A 24,515-nucleotide genomic window follows, 5' to 3' on the forward strand; every position below is an offset into this window, starting at 1 on the left:
AACAGCCTACCCAAGGAGCTTGAGGACTGTGTGTGCATCTGATGAGCACTGCCTTGTAATGTCCCATTATGACAGGATTTAACCATGAGGCTGTGTGGAAGCTTCTGAGTGGCAGGTTGTGGTGGTCTGAGGAGCCCTAGCTGCAATGTGGATGTAACTAGCCATGTGTGATACCATACTGTAATCTAGAAAGGGCCATCTGGAACTGCACTGTAGAATACTGGGGCTGTCACAGCTGATGATATACAGCTGTCTTAATGATGTGGAAAGATGCCTCTGACATCCTGTTGAGCAGGGAAGAAAGTGGACTCTAGAACATTATATGGAGGTTAAATTATTCAGAATTTGCATTAATATCTTTTCACAAATGCGTGGTACCTTCTGAAAAGTCAATAGTATTATATGTATGGGTGATGAAATTTTGGGTAATTTAAATACATTTTATTTTTTACTAGCATTGTGTACATATGAGGTGTACCTCAATGGGTGTGTGCATGCCACTTTGCAAGGACAACTTGTGGGGTCCTGGGGGTTGAATTCTGATTGTCAGGCTTCTAGGGTAGGGACTTTCAGCTGCTGAACTATTTTGCTACCTCCATCTTTACCTTTTAAATGATATTTTTGTATTGCTTGGATTTTATTTTTACAGTGAATACTTACTGTTTTTTTTTTTTTAAATAAAACACAGCTCTTTCAGATTACAAAAAGTTATTGGAATACAAGGACCTCATAAGAACAACCTTCATGTTTCCTTTAAAATGATCACTGTAAAACAGGTGAAAAAGCAAAGCTCATTTCAAAGCAGTTTCATCACTGTATATTCACTGTATGGACGGATGGGTTTTGTGAGGACATTTTCTTATAAGTATAGTGTGGACTTTGACCATGTTCCCTTGTCTGTCCCTCCCTCTTTTCCCCCTTCCTCCCTCTTGCTATGTCTCTTTATTTCTCATCATGAACAAAGAAAGAAAAATAATTCAGCTTAGCCCCAAATGGAACGCCGTAAGGTGCCAGCTGGGTAACACTGTTAAAGAAGAGACGGACACCACTGGGCACAGTACAACTCACACTTTATTCTGTCTTGACCGGTGTACATTAGGGGTGGGCAGCAGGACACTAGTGTGGTTGCAGAAGAACTCTGCACTAACGGGCTGTGGGAGGTGTGGCTGGCTTTGGCACACAGACTGGATAACCATACATTGGCTGGAAGTTGACAGGCAAGAAGAGAAAAAAGCTCAAACCTAACACCCCATGGAAATCATGTCTGAATTCTGTAGCAGGTTAAAGCGTGAATAATTACAGAGACTAACATGCAACCTACATAAGCCACACTGTGAAACTACAGACTATTTTATTTTCCCTTCTTAGAGATGTGGAGATGGTGGCCTTGGTAATCAGTTCCTAGCAGCAAAGAAGAGCAAGTAACACACTCTGGAGAGACCTGCCACTGATTCCTACAGCAACATACCAGTTAACGATATAGTGCTAAATTATATATTCTTTCTAGACAATCTTTTCACTAAATCAAATCATATTGACCCAATAATTCTAACTCAATGTATACTTACTTAAATGTTAATTCCTCATGTCTTTATAATGCCAAAAGCATTTCTGTTAGTGTTTGCATCTTTGTAAGACACAGTGGACAAGAGGGGAGCTGGGCTAATAACAGCTTTCCTTTTCAAAGATAACGGTATGCTGATGACAACATCAAAGAAGCATTGCTACTGTGCCGGGTGTATTCTGAGTTTTCACATCATTGTACCACACAGGGAGTCCAAAGAGCAGAATAATTACTTCTCAAGACAAACAAGGGAAGAGGGAAGCAAAGGGGAATTGAAAAAACTAGGTCTTGCAGAAGAAACTGTCATAATGAAGAATCTACTCGCTTGTATTTGACTAAACATAACAAGAGGACAGTTCTGTAATTGGATGATAGAGGATGGTGGTGACAATTACATGCTGGTTGGCCTACACTGGCTCAGTGGGTTGGTTTTCCTCTGGTTGATTTTGAGATGGTCACCTCTCACAGGAAGAATTTCTGCTTTTTGCCAGTGGAGGGCCAAATTTAACCCCAAAAGGCAACCATAATTGCTGAGAACAATTTTTCTTTATTAATTTGGGCATGTGGCTCACATTCATTTGCCCTGGAAAAAAACATATTATTCACTCCGGATGAGATGTTCTGAAATATGATAGTGACCAAGATATGGTTCATTCACAGGGTGTACATAGTTAGATATTTGCATGGGATATGAGTCTAAAGTTAGACAGCAAGGAAGAGATAGAACCGATTTCTTCAGAGAGATGACCAATAAGGAGGAAGAGTGGTAAAGGATGTTTTGGCTTTCCCAGGGAATTCTCACTTCTTTCTGCTGAGGGAAAATGCAGTGAAGGCAATTCTCTCCTGCTCAACAAGATAAAAATCATTGACCACAAGAGAGGCAAGGAGAGATAGACCTGAAAATAATCTTTCTTTGTCTCCCCAACTTTAAATATTGAATGACAAACTGTAGACTATAGAGCAAAGATGTGACCACAAGTTTGATGCCATGTCTGGTTGGGTCGATCACTATTCCTTGTAAAGGTCCATGTCCCTGACCCTGATCTTTTCAGCATTTAAAAAAGGAATGTTCTCTTCCTTTGCTGTGGCATTGTTCTTTGTAAGAGACCTGTGCCAGCTGAACATTGTGTAATCTGAAGACTAGAGAGGAAACAAGTTTCAGTTGAATTCCACAGTAAACATTCATGGATATTTCACAGAAGACTCATACATTGTTTGAGATTGACTTTTGGGACCATTTCCTGATTGCGCTCCTAGACCTTGGGTGGAGGCAGCTCCCTCTGGCTCTCAGTAGACCATCAACAATCATCTCAGATGCTCTGCCTCTTTGGAAGGAAATGCCTTTTCAAGATCATGATGATTCTTATGAGGTAAAAACAAGGTGAGTCAGAAAGAAGCTGAAAAAAGGGGCAGGGGTTAGGTGGAAAAGGACTTTCCTCCATGTTCCTATAGGACCAGCATGAGGCAAATGATGGCATGTGACTCAGTCTCTCTAAGATCTAACCATGGGGTGTTTCGGGACTTCTTTAACATCCTGATCTCCTGGGGCTGAATTTACCTTCCTAGACATGCTCAAGGCAAGTGTCAGGATGTACATCTTGGGGTTCCTGTTCCTCATTCAGTCACTCTGATCGGGGTCACAGATCTGCTGAGGAACCACTGCTCTTCTCTAGGGGAAGGGAGGGCTGGTAGTCGTAGGAGAGAGATGTGGCCATAAGGCAGAAGAGCAGGGGTGCACACAGGGTAGATCTTGAGGAAGGAATCCAGAATGCACAACCTTATTCAAGGTCAAGGTGGCTATGAGAGAACTGGGAAAGGCCAAAGACAGTACCTAGCAGAAAGGTTTTTAGAGTTGAGAAGGGACTGGGAAAAATCCATAAATCCATGGGTCAGGGAATTTCTCAGGAACCAAATGTGATTCATGATACAGAGCGGGGAAAAAAAGTCCCTTGCTTCTCTGGCTGATCAGGAAGACAGTCTTTATAATACTCTGCAACTCTATCATTTCCATACTAATAACACAAACACGGAAATGAGTGTCCCCACACTATTAATCACATTCCAACGATTCGTTAGTCATGTATTTTCTAGGTCACTTAATTCATTTAGCAAATCCACAGGTTAGGTATCACCGTGAGGAAAAGGAGGGTGCAGAAAATGAAGTGATTAAAATTGAAATTATTATTATTTTTGTAAACAAGAGTTAGTAGCACAGTGGCACAGTAGATTGTCAAGGAAAACAAGAGGAGTGGGTACAGTCAGTCATTAGCCTGGCCTAGGCCACGCTGGCCACAGGAGAGGGACTCTGGCTCAGGAGTCCATCTTCTTGTTAATAAAAACGGAGCAGCAGGTGAGCAGACCGTCCACCTTTTCCAGTTCCGAGTTGCTCACGGGGATCAGCAAATGGTCCTTCAGCTTCTCATAAACCTGCCAGACAGCGGGAACCAAGAGGGAGGAGGACAAGGAAGGTTAGAGCCTGGCCTGTTTCGCTACCCACAGGGACAGAAAATTAGTCCAGTTTACGCATCTGTGCCTTTCTGCTGTTTAAGCCCAAGGTACTCGTGCTCACAGACCTCCCCCAGAGCTGGCCACAACTGACTGACCTCTTGTTCTACGCTTTAACTTCAAAGTGAAGGACATGTCACCAATGTGACTGTGGCCTTCACTCTGCCATTGTCATTCCTAGGCTAAATGATAATCAAAACCACACGGCTGTGTGTCCGGCTTACACATCCCTCCCTCTCTTCACCCCAATGCACTTTTAACTACACTCTCATGTTCCTTTCTTTACCAACTCTACGGGATGTAAGTTCAGTGCACGCTGCCGGTCACACTGAGTTTAAATTATAGGTGTGAATTTTATAGCATCTTTCAACCGTCATGGAAAGTATGTGTCAAAACATCTAATTAACAGTCCACAGATTCTCTCCCCCCACCCCCGTGATCAAAACCACACTTTAAAAAAACACAATTACTTGAAAACTCTGCCTAAAAACAACCTGCCCTGAGTCTTTCGGAAACACTGTGTTCCTTAAAATTCAGCACACTGGTTGGAGCGCAGGAGCCAGCTGGGCTCCAAACCCAGTCCTGCCAACTTCCGGCTGCCATGTCAGTTAACTGGTGTTCCTTCCAAGCCTGTTCGCATCTCTGGAAGGCTGGGCTACGGCTACTGTAGTGCCGTCAGGAGGACCTGCGATAACGCTTAGGGCATGCTCCGCACAGTGCCTGAGCCACAAAGCCCCTTGGTGAACAAGGGCGCTACTGATGTTATTCTACTGCTTGATGGACACAGGGCTGAGCTGAGAGGCAGTTAATGACATTCGGTTGCTAGGCGATCGATGAGGCTCAAGAGGCATGAAGTCCTCAAAGTGGGTTCTGCGCTCTTGCAGCTTGTTACCTTGCAGACTCTAGGCTAGGGGCCGAGGACCTGCAGCATTAACAACCCTGGCATAAAGCTCCGCTTTTGTCCTTGTCTGAGGTCGGGAGTCCTATATCTTCCTCAGGCTCATACTTCTGCTATGGTAAGAGAATAAAATTACCTCCACATTCCCCCAAGTCTCTTCTTAGGGACTTACAGAGTGACCCTGGGCAGAGGGTAAACCTAGTCTAATATAGAACCGCCAATGTGAAAAGCAGAGCAAGGGTTGGAGAAGAGCTTTGGTCAGGAAAGCGACTGCCTTACAGGCTTGAGGACCTGAGCTCTCTGCAAGAGCTCGTGCAGAAGAAGCTGGCTGTGCTGACGCAGATTTAGAGCCCGGGCACTGGGGCAGAGGAGACCTGTGGGGATTCCTGGGGCTGCTGGCCAGTTCTAGGCCTGGAAGAGACCCTGCCTCAAAAAACCGAAGAGTGGGTAGCTCCCAAAGAAAGATCCATGGCTGACATCAGGCTTCCACACTGGCATGCGCGCGCACACACAAAAATAGCATGAAGCAATATGCAGTCTTTCTCAAAGCAGAGGACGTAATAATAATAATAATAAAAAAAAAACCAATGACCACTAAATGTCCTTCTATAGTATTTGTTATAAATGTCATGTTCCTCTGGGCATAGGGGCTCTTACAATGCCTAGAAGTTAGAGATCCTGAAGCCTGATTGGTGGAGCTGGTTATGTACCCTAAGGGTGATGAAACAGAGGACTAATGAGAATGAAGACTTCCGGAGACAACGGTGATTTCCTTAGCTTAGGAAAAACTCCAGATCAGAGGCTCTGGCTCTCTGAGTGTAAGTGTGTCACACGTCTTCCTGCTCTATCTTCCTACCACCGAGGCTGGTCGGTCCACTATTTTCAAAACTCATTCCTGCTCCTCTGCCATAAGAAGGCAGTAACTCTCTGCTCAAGGGAAGCTCATGAAGGATGCACACTGAGAGCTGGAGCAGAGATTTGGGAAGGGGATTTCTCTTCCTTTTTTTTTGAGACAGGGTCTTGTGTAGCCCAGGTTGACAGCCAACTTACTCTACAGCTGAGGTTGGGCTTTAACGTCTGCTCCTCTGCATCTGCCTCTCAGTGAGAGGATTCCAGGAGCGCGACACCTACCCTGCTTGTGCACAATGCAGAGGATTACACTCCGATTTGTGCTCACGAAGCCAGCACTCTACAGTTGAGATACCTCCACAGCCCTTGGGGTTCTTGTCTGAAAAACTCTCACCAGAAGGCAGTGCCACCCCAATCAATCACCACGTGTGCATGACTGACTAATGGCATGAGTGAGAAAATGTCCATAAACAGTTCCCTTGCTCTCAATGGTCCTTTTCTGCTGTCTCGGTGTTTTGATATGTACAGCAAAATGGACGTCCTCTTTTGTCATTCCATGGCAAGAAGGTCCCCAGAGAGGCTGCAGGACAGATGGAGTTTTTTTTACCTTCGCACTTTCTGGGTACTCTTCTGGGGTTGGGTGCAGCAGGACATGCCCTTTGCTGGGGATATTTAGATAGATGCAGTTGGCAGCCATGTCGTCGGGCACAGTGAGCTTGTCGTAACGGTGGTCACTCATTTGTTGCATGATCTATGGAAACAAACAAAGCAGGCTGAAGTGGGGCCTCCCACACTCCCACACAGGAAGGCAGCAGGCCTCTAAGGGCTGCCTTAGGCTGCTCTGCAGCTCAGGCTCCCGGATGGCCCCTCTAGTCACTCATAACCGGAGGAAGAAAGCCTGATCGAGCAGTGACCCTAGAAGTGTTCTCATCCTCTTAAAGCTTGCGTTTCTCTCTGTTTTTAAGGCTTAAAACTTCTCTGTATTTTGGCTTCTGTTCGCAAAACATACCAGCAATCCACAAAACAGCCAAATGCGGAAAGCCTGGCTGGAGGTTTGATCACAGGCTTGGCTGAGAAAACATGGCTGCCCTGTCTTAGGAAAGATGGATTACTACAGCCATCAGAGTGGTCAGTAAGCGGCACCCACAAACATGAACAAATACACACACAATTTGCTCTTCTGTGTACATTAAAGTCAAGGCCTAGATTTCCAAGATCACAGTTAAAAGTAGGTTAGTTACACTATAGTATGAATAAAGTGAGATGCCAGGACACACACTTATTATCTAATCACAAAATTTCTATTAGCATATAGTAATATAGAATAATGAATTTCACTATGGCATTTCTATGTACATAATAAATTTTGATCATATTTACCACTCACCAATTACCTTTTCTTGCCCATTCCATTCCTAATGACCTCATTTCTCTTTCCAACTAGTCCTCCTCCTTCTTTTCATGTCTTTTTATTTTTGATGAGCCAATACGTTTCCTTAGCCTGCATATGAAACTGTCCTCATGTTTTCGTCTAGTGGTAATAAAGCTGCAGGTCTTACACTGAGGTCTTTGATCCATTTCAATATTTAAACCAATTCTGTACTACTAAAAAAATCTTAGTCATTCCACTTTATTCTTTCCTGACTTTCACAGTTGAGACAGCGCCAAAGACTACTTGAGAGAGGCCCAGTCACTGGAGACCTCAAAGAGATCCCCCAAACATAGTGTGTAATGGCCACAGCTACCCATCCAAGCCTAGCCAAAAAGAAACAAAACCTAGAGCATGCACTATGCTCCCTGACTTAATTCCTTAAGCACCAGGAGAACTCTGAGCAGGTTCTGGCCCAGTGCTTTGAGGTCCTTCCACCGCTGGTGAGCATCAGAAAGCCAGCTAGGCTTGCAACTTAGGGTTCGGTAAACAGATGATTCAGGGTATTCTCCATTCACAGAAAAAGAAGACACAAGACACGCTGCAAGAGAAGGCCGGCTGGCTATGTGCCCTTCACCTAGGTGAGGCGTGGAGGTCTCCCACTGTCGACCTGACTCACATGTGCCCAGAGGTGACTGCGGGGCAGAAGGGTGTTTATCAGTGCTCACTCCTTGTTTACCAGCGAGGGAACACACTACTGCAGTCTCCAAGGTTGAGGAGTTCAGAAAGTGCCAATACCAGAGACTGCACTTCCTTCCTGCTCTGTCAGGACTCCCCTCCCCCGCATCAGCTTCCTGGAGGGAGCAGTCCTCTCCTTCTTTGGCCCTTACTTGAGTTTTCTTGAGTTGATGGCATTTATCTGAAATTCCAATCTCTGCTTTCCTCACTTTTCCTCACCATTTTTTCCTGAGCTTTTTGCATTATAGTGTCTGAGGGGGGCATTCCAGAAATTACTGACAGAAGAGCCAACAGCCAGGCTAGAATAGTCTGAAGATAGTTTCATTTTTCTTTCATTACTGGGAAGAAAAGAATTATAATTTTCTTAACGGGGAAATAATTTAATGCTGAAGATTGATGAAGCAATTTACTGATAAATTCTCCTGAGAGTTACTCTTAAAATAAATGCCTTTACAAATCTCCAGAACCACCTCAGGAGAACCCTTCCAATTAATTTATTGAGGTTATCATTTTGTGGCAAATTATAAGCCATGCTGTAAGAAGTGACTTTTGATAATGAACAGGCTCCATGTGGAGCTGTGAACAGTGCTGTTCAACTCAAAACACAAAAGCTCCACATGTCAGGGGTAGTCTGTGTTTCTAAAGGACTTGGAAACAGTAACTGTATATCACAAACAAGCAGCCCTTCTTTTTCGCGGAAGAGACAAGGATGCTTACTCTAGAAATGATGAAGTTCTGCCATGTTAGCTGAGGACCAGGTTTCCCCTTCCCTGTTCCAGCGTTTATTTTCATCGCTTGTGTGCTGTTATTGAGTGGTGAGATGGTTGGCCATTTACTTAGAGCTGTGTGCAGGATACACATGGATATTAATGAGGCAGCAGATTTGCTCTCCAGGGGATAGAAAAAGGAACAGGGGTCACATCTCTTTATGGTGTGTGTGTATGTGTGTGTGCATGTGTGAACTTACACTGTCCACCCTGGCAGGGCAGCTGAGGCTCCCAGGGACCATGCAGAGGTGAGGCTAACCACCAGGCTCCCTTTCCCCTTCTTGTGAAACGATGAGCCTCCCAAGAATGCAGCGACTTGTGTTCCAGCATTTTCTTCTTCTTAAGAAGGATGGAGGAAGGATGAAAGAAGTGGCTTCGTTCCAGAGTCCTTGGTAAAGTATTCGTGTAACTGTGAGGGCTGAGCTTCCTGCTCGTCATAGTGCCCCACAAAGGGAAGCACGAAGCACCTAAACTTTCTCTGCACGTCACCAAATTTCTCCTGGAACAGATTCCTCCAGCTCAGCTGGGAAAAATCCACCTAAGTGCTCTGTTATCGGTCTGTGGGGTAAGATTTGCAAAAGTAAACTGCATTCCAAATGTGGTTTCTGACTTCTGTCAGTGGAATTATTATTCTGCGTTGAGTTACCTAATTAGAATGGTGCTAATTGGCATCAGAAGCTGTTGATGTCTGGTCCAATTCAACAGGCTTCACAGGGTGCCCCTTGGGGCTAGGCACAATGGCTATGTAAGGAGGCAAGCAGACAGACACAAGGATATGCTCAGTGTAGCCTCTAGGAGGTGACAATCTAATAATCCGAGTGAGGCCAAGGTATGGGAAGGGTAGAGTCTACCTCTCTCCTTTCATAGGCATCTTCTTAACCCAGGAGGCACACAGTCCCAGAGAGGAAGGGGCTCTGGGCACTGGACTGGCCACAGCAGTATCCTTGTGCCTCTCTCATAGCTGCTGGCTTGGAGGGGCTTGCCTTGCTCCCCAGAGTGGACTTGCCACGAGAAGTGGGAGCCAGTGGGACCGTGCTGGCTTTCCGCCTGACGGAATATGCACAGCCAGTCACATTAGCCAGGCATTTCCGGCAGTTTCCCACATTTCTGGGAATTTTCTCATTGAAAGGATTGGAAAGCAGCCCCATTCTTCTGCTTCTTACTCATGCTTTCTTTGTATTACAGTAATTACATTAAAAAAAAATCCTGGGCTGTGTAGTTGGACAGAAAAATTTAAGGCTTAATTGGTCAGATACTGGGGCAAAGAAATAAAAAAGGTATTTAAAGATATTTAGGAAATATTCCAAACACATTTTTGGCTTGCTCATAATTGATCTTCATGTATGCATGAGCCCATCTCAACACATTATAATGAAATCAATATTAAAAGCAACTAATTATAGCATCCATTGAGAGATACAGTGTACAATGCACAATCACCTCTCATTGCCACTAGGTATCTGAAATAACTCTTCATTGATTTATCATGCATCATGAGTTTATTGAAAGCCTGGCAATATAGAGTAGGCTCAAAGTCCTGCCAATTCTTTTAGGACTGAGTCAATGTAACGATGGACAATATTATAGAATATTATCGCTATCATGTTCTCTTCTCACGTTTTATGGACTTGCACAGGTAAGCGAAGAATGAACACATCCTGGGAGCCATGTCTCTAATTAATTACGCAAGTAATTGTACTGAGGATTAAACCCAGGGCAAGTACTCTGTTGCTAAGCTGCACCTCTGGTCCACAGTCGTGATGTGCTGTGCATGTGTTTTTGTCTTGTTTTGTTTTCTTTTTTGAGACAGGGTCTTATGTCATAGTTCTGTGTGTTCTGGAACTCACCATGTGGACCAGGCTAGCCCCACAGTGATCTGCCTGCATCTGCCATGCAAGCAAGTGCTGGGATTAAAGGTGTATGCCACCATGCCTGGCTCAGATGTGTATTTTTTATTTATTTTATTAAAAATTTTTTTTGAGTCACATTTTCTCTGTGTAACAGCCCTGGCCACCCTGGAACTTGCTCTGCAGACCAAGGTGGCATCAAACTCAGACATTTACATGTCTCTGTGTCCTGAATGCTGGGATTAAAGGTGTGCGCCACAACCACCTGGCTTCAGATATGTATATTAAAAAAAAAAAAACACTTGTATTTTTCCTTGAGGTTTCATATTAAATATACAATGTGTTTGGCTATATCTATCCCTGTACCCCTCTTCCATGTTCTTCCCAGCACACCCCTCTTCCCAATTTTATTTCTTCCTCCCCTTCCCCTTCTTTTTTAAAAATATAACCAACCAAATCCAATCAGTGCTACCAATATGAGAATGAGTGTGGGGCAGCCACTGGATCATGGGCAACGTACCAATGGCCACACACTCCCAAAGCAATATGGCTCTCCTTCCTGCAGCAGCCAGCAACTACCAACAGCGCCTCAGCAAGGTTGGCTTCAGAGCTCCACAGCCTCCAGGCTGGAATGTTGACTGGCTTGACCTCCTACAGGCAACCACAGCGACATGCAGATCTCCTGTTCCGTCCGGAAGACAGCACTCTACAGCATTGCCCCCATCCTCCTTACATTCTTTCTGCTCCCTCTTCTACACTGTTCCCTGAGCCTTGCTGGGGGTAGTGATATGAATGGCTCATTTAGGGCTGAGCCCTCACAGACACTTATTTTTAGCACGCTAGCAGTCATGCCTTTCCGCTGTAACTGCTTATCCATCGGGAAACGAAGCTTCTCTGACCAGTGTTGAAAGAAGCATCTGCCCTGATGGGCTCCGACAAAGCGACTTACAGAAAGGAAGGGTTTAATTTTGGCTCACAGCTTAAGTGATCAGTCAACCAAAGCCCAGAAGGCAAGGTACAGGGCTGTGGGACAGACAGCTCTGTTCATTGTAACCCGTCAAGCAGCAGAGGGAGGTGAGTGCTGGCACAGGGCCCTCTCTCCTTTTCAAGAAGTCCGAGACACGATCTCATTGGAAGGTACCATTCAGATTTAGGGTGGGTCTTCCCTGCTCTCGCTGGAAATGCTCTCATAGATTCATCCAGAAGTATGTTTCCATGGTGATTCTAAATCTCGCTTCATTGACAAGATTAACTGTCCTAGTAACCTAAATCCCAGTATCAAAGATTAAATCTCTTGGGTTTTGGAGGCAGCACCATCTCAACATATCTTTACTGGTTGGAAAGAATGGAAAACATTCAACTGTGTTTATTGGGGTTGTTTACACTCTTCCTCTTCTCAATTCGTTTCTCATATCAGCCCCGTGTATGGGTGACATCGTCTCTATCTTTATGCGAAAGTAAATCAAGTGCTGAGAGATTCAATATCATATCCAGGCTCACTCAGTCCTTTAGACAGGCAGTCTAGATTTCAAGACTGGATGCATCTCACATCAAAGGCCTACCTTCTTCCTGCCATACCAAACACCATCTTGTCACCCGAAAGCCTAGACTCACACTTCATTCACTGGCAGCCTGTGGTGGGGTAAATTTTCTTACAGAATTTTCATGACATTTGTAGAAGTTTGTGGGCAAATGCATTCTGCACAGAATCTGGTGTTTGAAGCCATCTGAGTTTGTATCTGGCCTCATATGGCTTGGTTTGTTTGAGAATATGTTTTTTTTTTTCTTCTCTTTCTCTCTAAGTAAAGAAAAGAGCAAAGACTTGGGAACAGAGTGAGAGCAAGTGAAGGGCATCATGATGGCTAGAGCAGAGGAGCAGGTGCAAAGGTGAAATATGGCCAATGGCCAAACCCCACTTGCAATGGTGTCCTGGATCAGTTTGGCCACTGTGACCCACTACTGCAGTCTAGCCTGCCTGGCAGCGGAAGGCTTGTCTGGAGAATAGAGAAGAGTTGGTGCACACAGAAAAGAATTCTATTTTTTTTTTTTCCTGGATCAGGGGAAAGAAAATTGTCAATGGGATTCCCAGGTATGTAACTTGATGTAGCTATTCTTGACCCCAGCAGCTAAGATTCAAAGTATCATTGGAAACGTTGGCCTAATATACACTATCCGTGTTTGCTATAAGGATGAGCAGCGCATAGTTTATAAGCAATATTAAAACTTCCAATGCTCCTCACCGGAAATTTAATTTTGTGATCTGCTCTCAGAGATCCTTTTATTGAACTTGCAGAGCTTACAGCTCTGAGGGAAGTGACAGACAGCATGGCGCCTATTAGCTGCCGGTCCACAGCTCTGTTTATGCTAATGAGCAATACTGTGAAACAAAGAAGAAAGTTATTGGAATTTTGTTTGGGATGATGAATTGCACAATCGTTTGAATACTGGAAGAGCATTTCATCACTTCTGCCCCCATGCTATGGCTAAACACGTAACACATTTTAACATTTTCTTTTCTCCCCTTGCAAGGGGGTGTGGCTATGTGGCTGAGGCCAGCCTTGCATAGCAGGGGGAACTGCAGGCATGGACGATCACCCCCGGACCAACACACTTTTAAATTTACCCTGCATTACTCGGATTTTTCTCCATCATTTACATTTATACCAAAGGTTCTTAAATTAAAGGTTTGACAGCACGTGGTGTTATGTAACTGAATGTGTGTGTGTGGGGGGGAGGAGGGTCGTTACAGCTACAAATTAATTCAAAACCAAATGTATGATGAACCTAAGGTGTTTCTGGCAATGTCTGTCCATACTGTATTACATGACTTCACTGTAGCCTTGAATTTGAACACAAAAGCATGAACTCTGCACCGTATATGTTGTCACAACATGCGCTGCCAATGAAGGCTGCACGAAACACCTCAGCTTAGATTTGCAACAACTGTGTGCTAAAGTCTGCAGGGTCTTTACCCTCCTACAACATCTTCTGCTCCTATAGACACATAAAGGTTTAATTGCAGAAAACTGGCTTTTACCATTCTGCTGCATGTTAATATTGAATTAATTTATCTTTGGATTGCATTGTGTTAGACAAACGGGCATATCCCATTTGTCGCCAGAGTGCAAAACTGCTTTGACCTCTAAGTAGTGGTAAAATAAATATATCCCAAAGAACTTTTAATATTTTTTCAAAGTTTATTATCAGTAAGTGCTTGATTTGTATAACTCTTTCATATAACTGGAAATCCAGGGCTATGGAAAACCTTGTCAGGTGAAGAGGGGTCAGGAGTGGAAAAGCTTAGAGGCCTCGGTCTAGATGGCCTGTAAGACAAGTCAAATCCTGACTCCTATGGAGTAACTACCCTACCCTCACCCTCAGCCCCCGGGTCAGTTCTGAACTGAAATCACTGTTACACAAAGAGACAATATACACAAATAACCCCAAGAACACACCCAGCGGCAAAATATAGTAAGACAGCCAGAAAGTTAAGAAGTTTTGAATATTTACTACCTCTGTTTTAACACAATTTGCTTAATTCTAAGTATATAGAATTTAATTTTTTAAGATGTGTGAGTGTTATGTCTAGATGAATGCTTGTGCAGCACGAATGTGCCTGGTATCTGTGAAGGCCAGAGAAGGCAGCAGATCCCCTGGGACTGGAGTTACGGGCAGTCGCGAGCTGCCACGAAGGTGCTGGGAATTGAACCTGGGTCCTTCAAAAGAGCAGCTAGTGCTCTTTAAGCACTGGCTAAGCATCTCTGAAGACCTCAATCTCCCCGCCCCCCTTTTTGAGACAGTGCTAACGTATGTAGCCCCGGCTGGCCTCCAGCTTAAAATCCTCCTGTCTCTGCCTTTCACATGCTGGGATTCCAGGTGTGTTCCGCCATGCCCAGCCACAAAATTAATAGTTAACAGCAGTTATGTTTAACAGCCAACTTGTAAAATTCTCCCAAATTTTATGGTCAGCTCTAAGAGGCTAGTAAGAGCTCTCATCACCCAACCAATGCCCTAATGCCCTCTTCATGAGACCTTGTAGTTTTATGAGTCTTGGTTTCTGGATGTTAGTATTAGTGGCCTACTAAGGGTGGCTGTTGTAAGTTGATGCTAATATGAGTGACCTACCCTGAAAGGCTACTATAAGTGTATTTCTTTCTTTCTTTTTTTTTTTTACCAACACCATAATAACGTTAGTTTTGAAATCCGGTTTGCAGAACTTTTGCTTCCTATGGACAGACTGTTTTTGAGGACTAATGTTCAACCAGTTTAGGAAATGCATAACGGGATGAGGTGTTATATTACTGGAAGACAGATGATCAGTTGGAGCCGAGATTCCTTGGTGCTTTCAAATATTCAAGAAAAGATGAAGTGTTTTCTCTTTCACACTGAGTGAATGGATGCTTGAAGCCCCATTGTTCCATCACTGAAAATGAACCATGGGATACCTTCTGTAACTTGGCTCCGAACTTCTTTACATCACCCTTTGCTCGTATTTCTACTTGCCAGTTTGCTAGACTTTATGCATGTTTATAGCCATTTTTTGTGAAGTGGGGTGAAGTATGACTATATAATTTTATATAAAAGTTCTTTTAAATCATGCTTTTAAATTATGATTGTTGCTCTTAGAGCTCATGCTGTTGGTGTTCTGTTCAGGAAGTTGTCTCCTGTACCAATGAGTTCAAGGCTCTTCCCCACTTTTTCTTCTAAGCGATTTAGTGTGTCTGGTTTTATGTTGAGGTCTTTGATCCACTTGGAGTTTAGTTTTGTGCAGGGTGATAAGTATGGATCTATTTGCATTTTTCTACATGTAGATATCCAGTTAGAACAGCACCATTTGTTAAAGATGCTATCTTTTTTCCATTGAATGGTTTTAGCATCTTTGTCAAAGATCAGGTGTCCATAAGTGTGTGGGTTTATTTAAGGGTCAGAAGGAAGGAAAGGAAGACCTCCCCTATCAGTGGACTTGGGGAGGAGCATGTATGGAGAAGGGGGAGGGAGGGAGAGGTTGGTAGGGTAGGACGGAGGGTGCCATAGGGGGGATACAAAGTGAATTAGGTGTAATGAATAATAATAATAAAGCAATTAGAGACAAAAAGAAATTATGAAACTATTATAGAATACTTTTTCTTTAGTACAGTTTTTGAGACAAATTTGAAATATATGCATGTGTATATATGTGTGTGTACGAAAACTATATAGCTAGTCTAAGCTAGTCTCCTGATTAGTGCTGGGATGACAGGTGTAGGATACTAGCCCAGTCTCCAAAGAGATTTTTTGTTCTGTTTTGTTTTGTTTTTCGAGATAGTGTTTCTCCGTGTAGCCCTGGCTGTTCAGAAACTCCCTCTGTAGACCAGACTGGCCTTGAACTCACAGAGCTCTCCCGGCCTCTGCCTCCTAGCTGCTGGGATGAAAGGTATATACCGCCACTGCCCAGTTCCCAAAGCTGTTTTAAAGAAAATATTTATTTTTATTTGTGTGTGTGCATTTGCGTGCGTGTGTGTTTGTGCGAATGTGCAAGAAGGTACCTACAGAGGCCAGAGGTGTCAGGTCCTCTGCAGCGGGGAGTCCCAGGTGGTTGTAAGCTGCCTGACTTGGGAACTGAATTCAGGTCCTCTGTGAGAGAAGCAGCGCTCTTCGCGGCTGAACCATCCCTCCTTTCTAGCCTCGTCAGAGTAGTTTTACTTTATTGTTTTATGCATACAGAGGTTTCGCACTGGCTTATTCAGTGTAGGGCATTTATCTCCCTGGCCTCTGCCCACTAGGTGCCAGTCATATCCTCTGGTGCCCTCTCCCCCTCACTGTGGCACTGGAGAATCCCTCCACGTGTTGCTGAGTAGCCCCTGAGAGAGAAAGTTGCCTCTGTCGGAGAGTTACTGAGCCTCAAATTCATTCATAGTTTAGAAGAAAGAAGATACTTTTTTCAGAAACAGGACGAAAAATGAGAGAGAATGAAAGCAAACTGCAAATCAGGACACCATTTACTTTCTGAAGTAACTGTCTGTTTGTGTGCATGCATGTGTGCGCGCAGGTTGTCTAAGTGTATGCTCTTGTGTGTACTCATGCCGGAAGTCGGGGGTGGATGTTGGGGGTGTCTTCCAAGTCTCCATTCTGATTTTTGAGTCAAGGGCTTTCACTCAGCCTGGAGCTTGCCTATTGGCTGGGCTGGCTGCCCGTCACGCCCTAGGATCTGCGTGTCTCTACCCCTTCCAGTGGCCACACCCAGCCTTTACATGCGTACTGGTTATCCAAACTCAGGTCTTCATGGTTGCCAGGGCAACTAGTTTGCCCGTGAATCCTCTCCTCACTCCATCATTTACTTTTCTGGTTTTTTTCAAATGGTAACATCCCTGACAGAAAATTGTTATTTAGGAAAACAGCTGCTGCCAGATCTTTTACAAGAAACCCAAATCCCCAGGAAACAAAGAGACTTGGGGTAATGAGGAAAGAAGCTTTAGGGTCACTTCCCCTGCTTCCCCTACCGCTGCCAGGCTGAAAGCTTACCTAGATGCCTTACAGCTCTGACATGAGAGGAACAATCTCAGTTTCTGAATATGGCCTTTATCAGTATTAGACAGAAAATGAGGAAGAGGTACTTGCAATTCCTGGAAAATGATTTCATTGCGTAGAAAACCAAGAATAAAGCCCCTGAGACACAGGCAGGATTTGAAACTTAGCAGACCTGCTTCCCACAGGCTCTGAGCGAGGAATCTGGGTAATGAGCTCACTACAAGGCTGCAAACTGGAAAGTCAGTCCCAGAGCCTCAGCTGCGATGCAGGGTTCATCTCTTTGGGTTTTGTGAACAGAATTTAGGTGGCCAGGGAGGTGTGGTTTAATTGTGCTCTGTTCTGTGATTTGAGGCAGGTCTAGGCCAGTGTATTGCAGACCTGGCTGGACAACAGAATCATCCAGTGAGTTTTTGAAAAAACACAGATGCCTGGGCCGCAATGATAGAGATTTACTATTATGATTATTATTACTTGGGAGGGCAAAAGTATCATTATTTCTTTTTCTGTCTGAACCCAAAGCCTTAAGCATACTATACCAAGTGCTCTACCACTGAGCTAGATCCTTTGCCACCAATATTTCTTTTGAAACATTCAGAAGGGCTAGGAAATGTAGATTTTATTCTAAGTGGGACAAAGTACTGATTTGAAACTCAAGGTTTATTTGATGAGATGGAAGAGTGGAATGGAAACTGGAGATTAGCTGTAATGAATTGGTTTAATGAGTATCATTTTCCAACTCTCACTATGCTTTTGTGTGTGTGTTTGTCTGTGGGTTATGAGCTGACTATGAGTGTGTATGAGTGTGTGCATGGGTGTTAATGGGTATGTGTGAGTGTGTAAATGTGTATGTTGGGCATTGAACCCCAGGGCTCATACATTCAAAGCCTGTTGTACCACTGAGCTACACCTGCAGCCTTGCACTGCAAATATTTTTGCCTTTTGCTCTTTACTGAATGCTCTTGGGAAGCTCTATGATATACAGTGGGCATTCAATCTATACTTGCTAAATAAAGCATGATCTTTAACAGTGCACATCAGCATTTTGCCAACTCCTAAATTACTCCCCCAAGCCTCCCGATGGCACATGTGCCCCACCCTTTTGTGTAATCACGCTGGCTAGGGAATCTCTGACTTCAGTCAGCTCTGGATGCTTTCCACAAACTTTCCTCAAGTCCTCCCTCCCTGACAAAGTTCAGGGATGGGACCAGTGTCTGATCCAAGAACTATTGGGGTTTCCTTCCTCTCCACACTCTTCTGATGCTAATTCGGGATCTGTTTGTTTTCAGCCTGTAGGACTCCAGAGCTAGAAAGGAAGACAGACTTTCTTTAAGGCAATGGTTTGTCTCCCTGCCTAAGAAAGACAAGTGAAATAATACTGCAGAGTCAGGTATGTTAATATGCAAATGCTATCAACCCAGAGAAGGGCACTATATGGAAAATAGCATTTTCCATTTAAAAACAAACAAACAAACAAACAAACAAACAAACAGCATGGCATTTTAGAGAAAATAAAGCACTTCATAAGCATTTCTATTTCTTTCATCAGGGCGTGGTGCAAAAATGGAGCCCTGTGAGAGGAGTTCTAAGTGTTTGTGAGAAAACAAGACAAGTCTTGTGATTTTCAGTTTCTCTGAAAACATGGACTTGTTCTTGGATGCTGCTGCCACGCCCCTCCCAGGTGCAGTGGGCAGGAGTGAGTTACTTCAGATGACTCATTGCAACCAGTCATTGTAACGTTTATACGCCATGTGTAGCCTGCCCTCATGATTGGACACTTCTCTCATGTGACTCATCGTAACTCTCAGAGCATATATTGTCTGATGCTCTAACTAAAGCTGGCTATTGCGTGAGACTTCAGTCCGCCTCATTTATCATTTCTGTCCTCTCAGGTCCCTCTGCCAGCTGAGTGGTAAACAGGGGAGTGGCAATGCTAGGGTTCCTTCTAGAAATGTCTGAAGAGACGTGTCTCTAGAGCACTGGTCCTCAATCTGTGGGTCGAGAGCCCTTTGGGAGTCACCTATCAGATACCCTGAATGTCAGACATTTACATGACAACTCATCACAGTACCGAGATTACAGTTCTCAAGTAGCAACAAAATCATTTCATAGTTGGGGTCAGCACAGCATGAGCTGTATGAAAGGGCTGCGGCACTGGGAATGCTGACGACCACTGCTCTGGAGTAACTGTGCTGGGATGACGTCCCTCCATGGCTTCAGGTGGCATTATCTGCTCAAAGATACAGCTGTTCACTGTAGAAATGCTTTTCTCCTCTTGCCCTCAAATGTTCAAGCGGGAACTGGTGTTTGGTGAACCCCAGATACAGCCAGTGACCTGAGAGCAGGGTCTAAGGATTGGCCTGCCTCATAGCTCCATCTAAGCCTCGCCAAATGGGAATTTCTCATGGTAAATGCCAGGAATGTGCTGTGCAATTTAAACATGTGCTCTCTTGTGTCCATGGCATTTGAGAATCACTCATGGAGTATTCAGATTAGAGCACTACCATCTAAAATAGTATTATTAGTATTCCTCTGCGTGAGAAGACTGCTGATTGCTGACCCACACTGAGCTCTTACAACTCACCAGAGCATTGGTAAAAATGAAACAAATGACTGGGAAATATAAACAAATTATAATTCCTCCAGTATTTTCATTTGATTCTGTTTTGTTTTATTTTGATTTCCCTAACTATGAGTCACCTTTGAATATGTATGTGGTCATAGCTTTGAACTTGGTTCTACTGCATGAAAGGATAAAGAGGCATGAGTACTGGGACTTATCTTCAAAGCTATTTTTTTTTTTTTCCTTTTTCTCTTTCTGGTTTTCGAGACAGGGTTTCTCTGCATAGCCATGCTGTCCTGGAACTTACTCTGTAGACCAGGCTGGCCTTGAAATCACACAGATCTGCCTACCTCTGTCTCCTGAGTGCTGGGGTTAAAGGCAAACTCCACCACTGCCCTGCTCAAAGCTATCTTTTAAATCTTGAGAAGATGCTGTGAGAAATACAGGAATTCAATTACAATATGACTACTTAGGTTCCTTAACAGAGAAATGAGGTTTAGAAACATTCTTAAAGGCTGCCAGACTAACACGGCATTTTGAAAGATGAAAATAATAATCACTAAGTGCTCACTAAGAGCGGGGAGGAACGGCGGAGTGTTTTTGCAGTAGTGTGGTTGCAGTGGAAGAAGGGTCTCCGCAGGGACCGGAGAAGAGTTCAGTCTAAACACCACCTCCAATTTAGCGTCTGTATTTCACCACATGCTTCACTGATGTTCCGCCAAGTAACGGGGCACCCATCAACACCAAAGGCATTTAACACATGTGACTTCCTCCGCGGATCAGTAACCTAAAACTCAACCATGCGCCTTCCACCTCAACTGACACTTATCTTAATCCCTTTGACACCAGAGGTGCTGCTGTTGACAGAGGATGGCTGCACATGGTGGGGTCCAGGGGTCACGCTCTGATGTGCAAGTTTAGCTCACAATACAGGGGTCACCCTCACCCTCTTATTTCCTTATTTTTTAATCTTTTGCCAAATCAATTAGGCCAAGAAAACAAATTGGAGGCTGGTAGAGATGGAAGATATGCGAAGTGATTTTTGTGATGGGTTCTGACCATGGGTAAATACAAACTTTAAAAAAAGACAGAAAAGAGTGAAGGACGGAGACTCCACAGTTGGACAAATGCTGACCTTCATTGCTGCCAATGGAAACTGAAGTGGAAGCCAGCCCTGCTAGTGTCTTACAGGCTTATTAGATCCTGGCTGTCCTCCAGAGCAGCTGTCCTCTGGACATGTCTGGGTATCACTCAGTTCCCCAAACATGGATCTAGGTCAGTGAAATGCAGCAACCTACTCCGCCCAGTGATATCTGACAGTTTGTTCCTTTGGAGAAGACCAGTTCAGAGGCACTGGAGAGGTCTGAAGCCTTTTTCCAGATCCCCCCAATGCTACCCTATTCTGGAGATTTCCTCAGATCATTTTTCTCAGCACTGTTCTCCCCCACAAAGGCCCTCAGCCCCAGGCTCAGCTGCTCCTCTACATGGCCTTTCCTTCTCCACTGGATTGTCTGTTCTCACACTGTATTCTTTCTCATTTACTCCTGAAAGATAGCACCTAACTAGTAATTGTTATTTCTGGTGAATTATTACAGTATAGCATCTTTCTGAAAGACCATACCCTGATTTTACTCTTCTAATAAACACTTTGGGCTAGTGGTGCATGCCTATAACCCCAACACTCAGAAAGCTGAGGGAGAAGGATGGCCAGCCAGAGCTGAAGACTGAGATCCTGTCTCAAAAGACCAAACCATCACACACACACACACACACACACACACACACACACACACACACACTTTGCAGCTCTCTGTAGACTATAGGTAAGAAGATAATACCACACCAGGAGAGACATTGGGCCTTCTTTGAAAGAACCCATATTGGTGGCGTTTATGATTACATGGATGCTATTTTATGATTACATGGATGCTATTTTATGATTACATGGATGCTATTTTTTATTAGGTGTTACACATCTTCACATTTAGTGCACGGCAACAGACTGTCCATTATGGAGTTCCCAGCAGGAAAGAATGATGCTCTCATTTCCTATCGAGGCTGATTCAACTTTTTTTTTCTTCCAAGAATAGACAGAGGACAGGACATGGGGTTACATGGGGAGAGCCAGAGGCTCAGCCAGGATGACAATCCATGAGTTTAGATTCTAGGTTTCGGCTTTGACCTCACAGCTGGTTTGACTCTGCGGTCAATCATGCCATTTTAGTAAAATCAACATAGGATCCTTTTTGAAATTCTCCTTGTCCATCAGGGTGGCTTGAAACTTCAGTTATCTTTTACTCTTCTTCAAAAACTTCATACATCAAGCTCAGGCCCTGCTGTTAGATGGTGTGTTTATGTGAGATCAGGGAGGGCCACAGAAATATAGAAATGAGTCACAAGCAAACTTCCTGCTCTCAGAAAATGATAACATTTGTGAGTTTTGGTAAAATGGGATATTTTAAGAAGGAATTTCAGCATGTCAGATGGATTAAGAGCTGGAATCTAAATGATTACCCAGTTAGGTATTATATTTCAAGTTCAGGCCATTTTGGATTTTTGACAGTGATTAAGGTTAGAATTTCCAGACTCCCACTGGCTTTAGTTTTTGATGCTTTCTCTATTTGTCCAGCCATGTTGCCTAGGGACTGGCTTCCTCAGTGGCCCTTTACCACTTTATTTGGGATTCTAAGATAGATGCCTAGGAAGTTGCTCATATCCTTGAACTAAAAGTTCTTAACGTGGTCTCCCATGGAGGCTGCTGGGATCTTGCCTAGACCTAACTCCCCAGGATTTTCTGAGATTGGCCTAAGCCATGTGTTTTCAGAAAGGCCCGCAGATGATTTTAGGCTGCATCTCTCACTAGGAACTGCTATTCTGAGGCGACTTTCTGATTTTTCCTTTTGTGAGACTTGGATTGCAAAGCCCTGTGTGAGGGCATGTACCTGACTGCCAAGAGATGCCCGGATCCCCTCTACAGTATCCCATGGAGTCACAGCAGTACTTTTGATGTTTCAGTGTATAATGGGCATGCTGAACAGTACTTTAAACACAATTTCTTCCCCCCTTTCCCCTGATGTCTTTTTGAAAGCCTAGAAGAAAAAAAATGTGCACATCATTATTCCCTTTCTCCCACTTGGCCAATTTTTTTCCTTCTTCCTGCCTCGGCTGTTCTGGCCTCACAGCTTCAAATTATTTATTACCTTATCATGCCAAAGCATTTTATTTTGGCCACCCCAGCCTTGCTGGCACACAGCACTGGGAATGCTGTCAGATACGGTAACTGTGCTGCCAAGAAGCACACACGGTTGGTATAAGCGTGGAGGCAGTTTGTTTAGTGTTTCGTTTCTTTATACAGGCGTGGCAGACTAAAGGACACCAGCGTTTCGTGAGTCTGATGAGCACACTTGCAGTGGATGTCCAGATCACCGAGTTAAACTACAATAGGACAGTCAGCGTGCCTTTTACAGCACAGGTCCTAAGGGGAAAGGCCGATGGCTACCCTCTACAATTCTCTGGGACAAGTGCAAAGACATCGTCTTTATTTTTCCGTATCAGCCACTCTGTTGATACTGGTGCATTTTCCCTTGTCCTTTGGCTTTGCTATTGTTGCAGTGTCATTAGAGGAAATTCCAGACAGTGAAAAAACACGAAGGATCAAAACACATTTAGGGTTTTTCCAGCTCCATATTTCTTTTTTTTCAAATGTGACCACCTATAAAATGACATGGACACTTTTGGACATAAAAATCAATGGTGAAGTTGAGTCAAAACAAGAGGAAACACAGTCTGAGAGATCTGTATTATACTGTTAGTCATTCAAAGAAAAACAAGCTGTGTGCTATGCAATTCAAAAGAGCGGCAAAGCAACCCTTGTCTTCATTCTAGGAATCTTACATGTGCACTCAGTTATTTCAGGAAGTAGATCAGAAGCCTAAAGATGTTTCCTTTGAAATGCACCCAGAGCATTTAATTTAAAATTTCAAGCCTATTGGAATTCCACTTACTGTACTGCAGCTCATTTACACGACAATATGAAAAATGGAGTGGAGGTCTCATAATTCTTCCTACTTTTAAAATAATAATTTTATTATAATACAAAAGAAGAGAAATTTTTGGATATTTTGTGGTTTTGGAGACAGGATCTCACTATGTAGCCCAGGCCGACCTTGAGCTTGAAATTCAAGAATATAGTTCCATACCTTGCTAAGAACAGAATTATCAATAAAAAGGAAGGAAATATTTGAATGTACAAAGGAGAAAACCACTGCTCTCTTGCCCTCAGAGCAAGGAAGCTGAGAATATTCCTTGTGTTGCCTGGCCAGCAGACAGCAGAACTCTTCAGCAGGCCAGACTTGGATTTTTTTTTTTTTTTTCCTAGGTTGGGTCAGCAAGTTCCTCCTTGGCTAGTTTCCAGAGAGTTTTATCCAAGAGTTTTATCCAAGAGAGTTTGATTAAGAATGTCCTCCATAGGCTGAGATGCTTGAACACGTGGTCTCCAGTGGCTGGCACAGTTCGGGGAGGCTTCAAAGGTGCTGCCTGGCTGGAGGGAGGGTACCCCAGGGACACGCTTGGTTTGTTCTGTGTTCTCAGTTTGTTCTCTCTCCTTAGTGCCTGCACTTCAAGAGGCCTCGGCTTCCTGCTCCAGCCACCATGTCTGCTGCTTGCTTCCACACGTCCTCATTTTAATGGACACTCACCCCACTGCAACTGTAACCCCAATTAAAATATTTCCTCTAGGTTGTTTCAGCTGTGGTGTTTTATCAAAGCAACAGAAGAGTAACTAATGCTCCGTCCCTCCACCACTTCTTCCGTCCTTCCTTCCACTCTCTTTCTCTCTCTTCCCCTCCACTTCCTTTTGAAAATTCCCTTCCTTCTCTTCCCTTTGTCCTTTCTCTTTCTTCTTCTCCCAAC

At 43.9% G+C, this 24,515-nt stretch overlaps 1 protein-coding gene across 1 annotated transcript in view; it reads right to left on the bottom strand.

Annotated features, from left to right (window-relative positions):
• Nucleotides 1-1,053: 1,053 nt before the first annotated feature.
• Ddah1 (dimethylarginine dimethylaminohydrolase 1) overlaps nucleotides 1,054-24,515 on the bottom strand; it is a 130,261-nt gene continuing 106,799 nt past the window's right edge. Inside the window, exons 5-6 of the mRNA XM_021662987.2 lie at nucleotides 6,424-6,567; nucleotides 1,054-3,991 (exon numbers count right to left, since the gene is read on the bottom strand). Coding sequence (XP_021518662.1) covers nucleotides 3,875-3,991; nucleotides 6,424-6,567 — 261 coding nt within the window. The 3' untranslated portion in view covers nucleotides 1,054-3,874. The remainder of the gene's footprint in view (nucleotides 3,992-6,423; nucleotides 6,568-24,515) is intronic.

The sequence above is a fragment of the Meriones unguiculatus genome, chromosome 10 (genome assembly GCF_030254825.1).
Source record: "Meriones unguiculatus strain TT.TT164.6M chromosome 10, Bangor_MerUng_6.1, whole genome shotgun sequence".
NCBI classification, from domain to species: Eukaryota; Metazoa; Chordata; class Mammalia; order Rodentia; family Muridae; genus Meriones; species Meriones unguiculatus.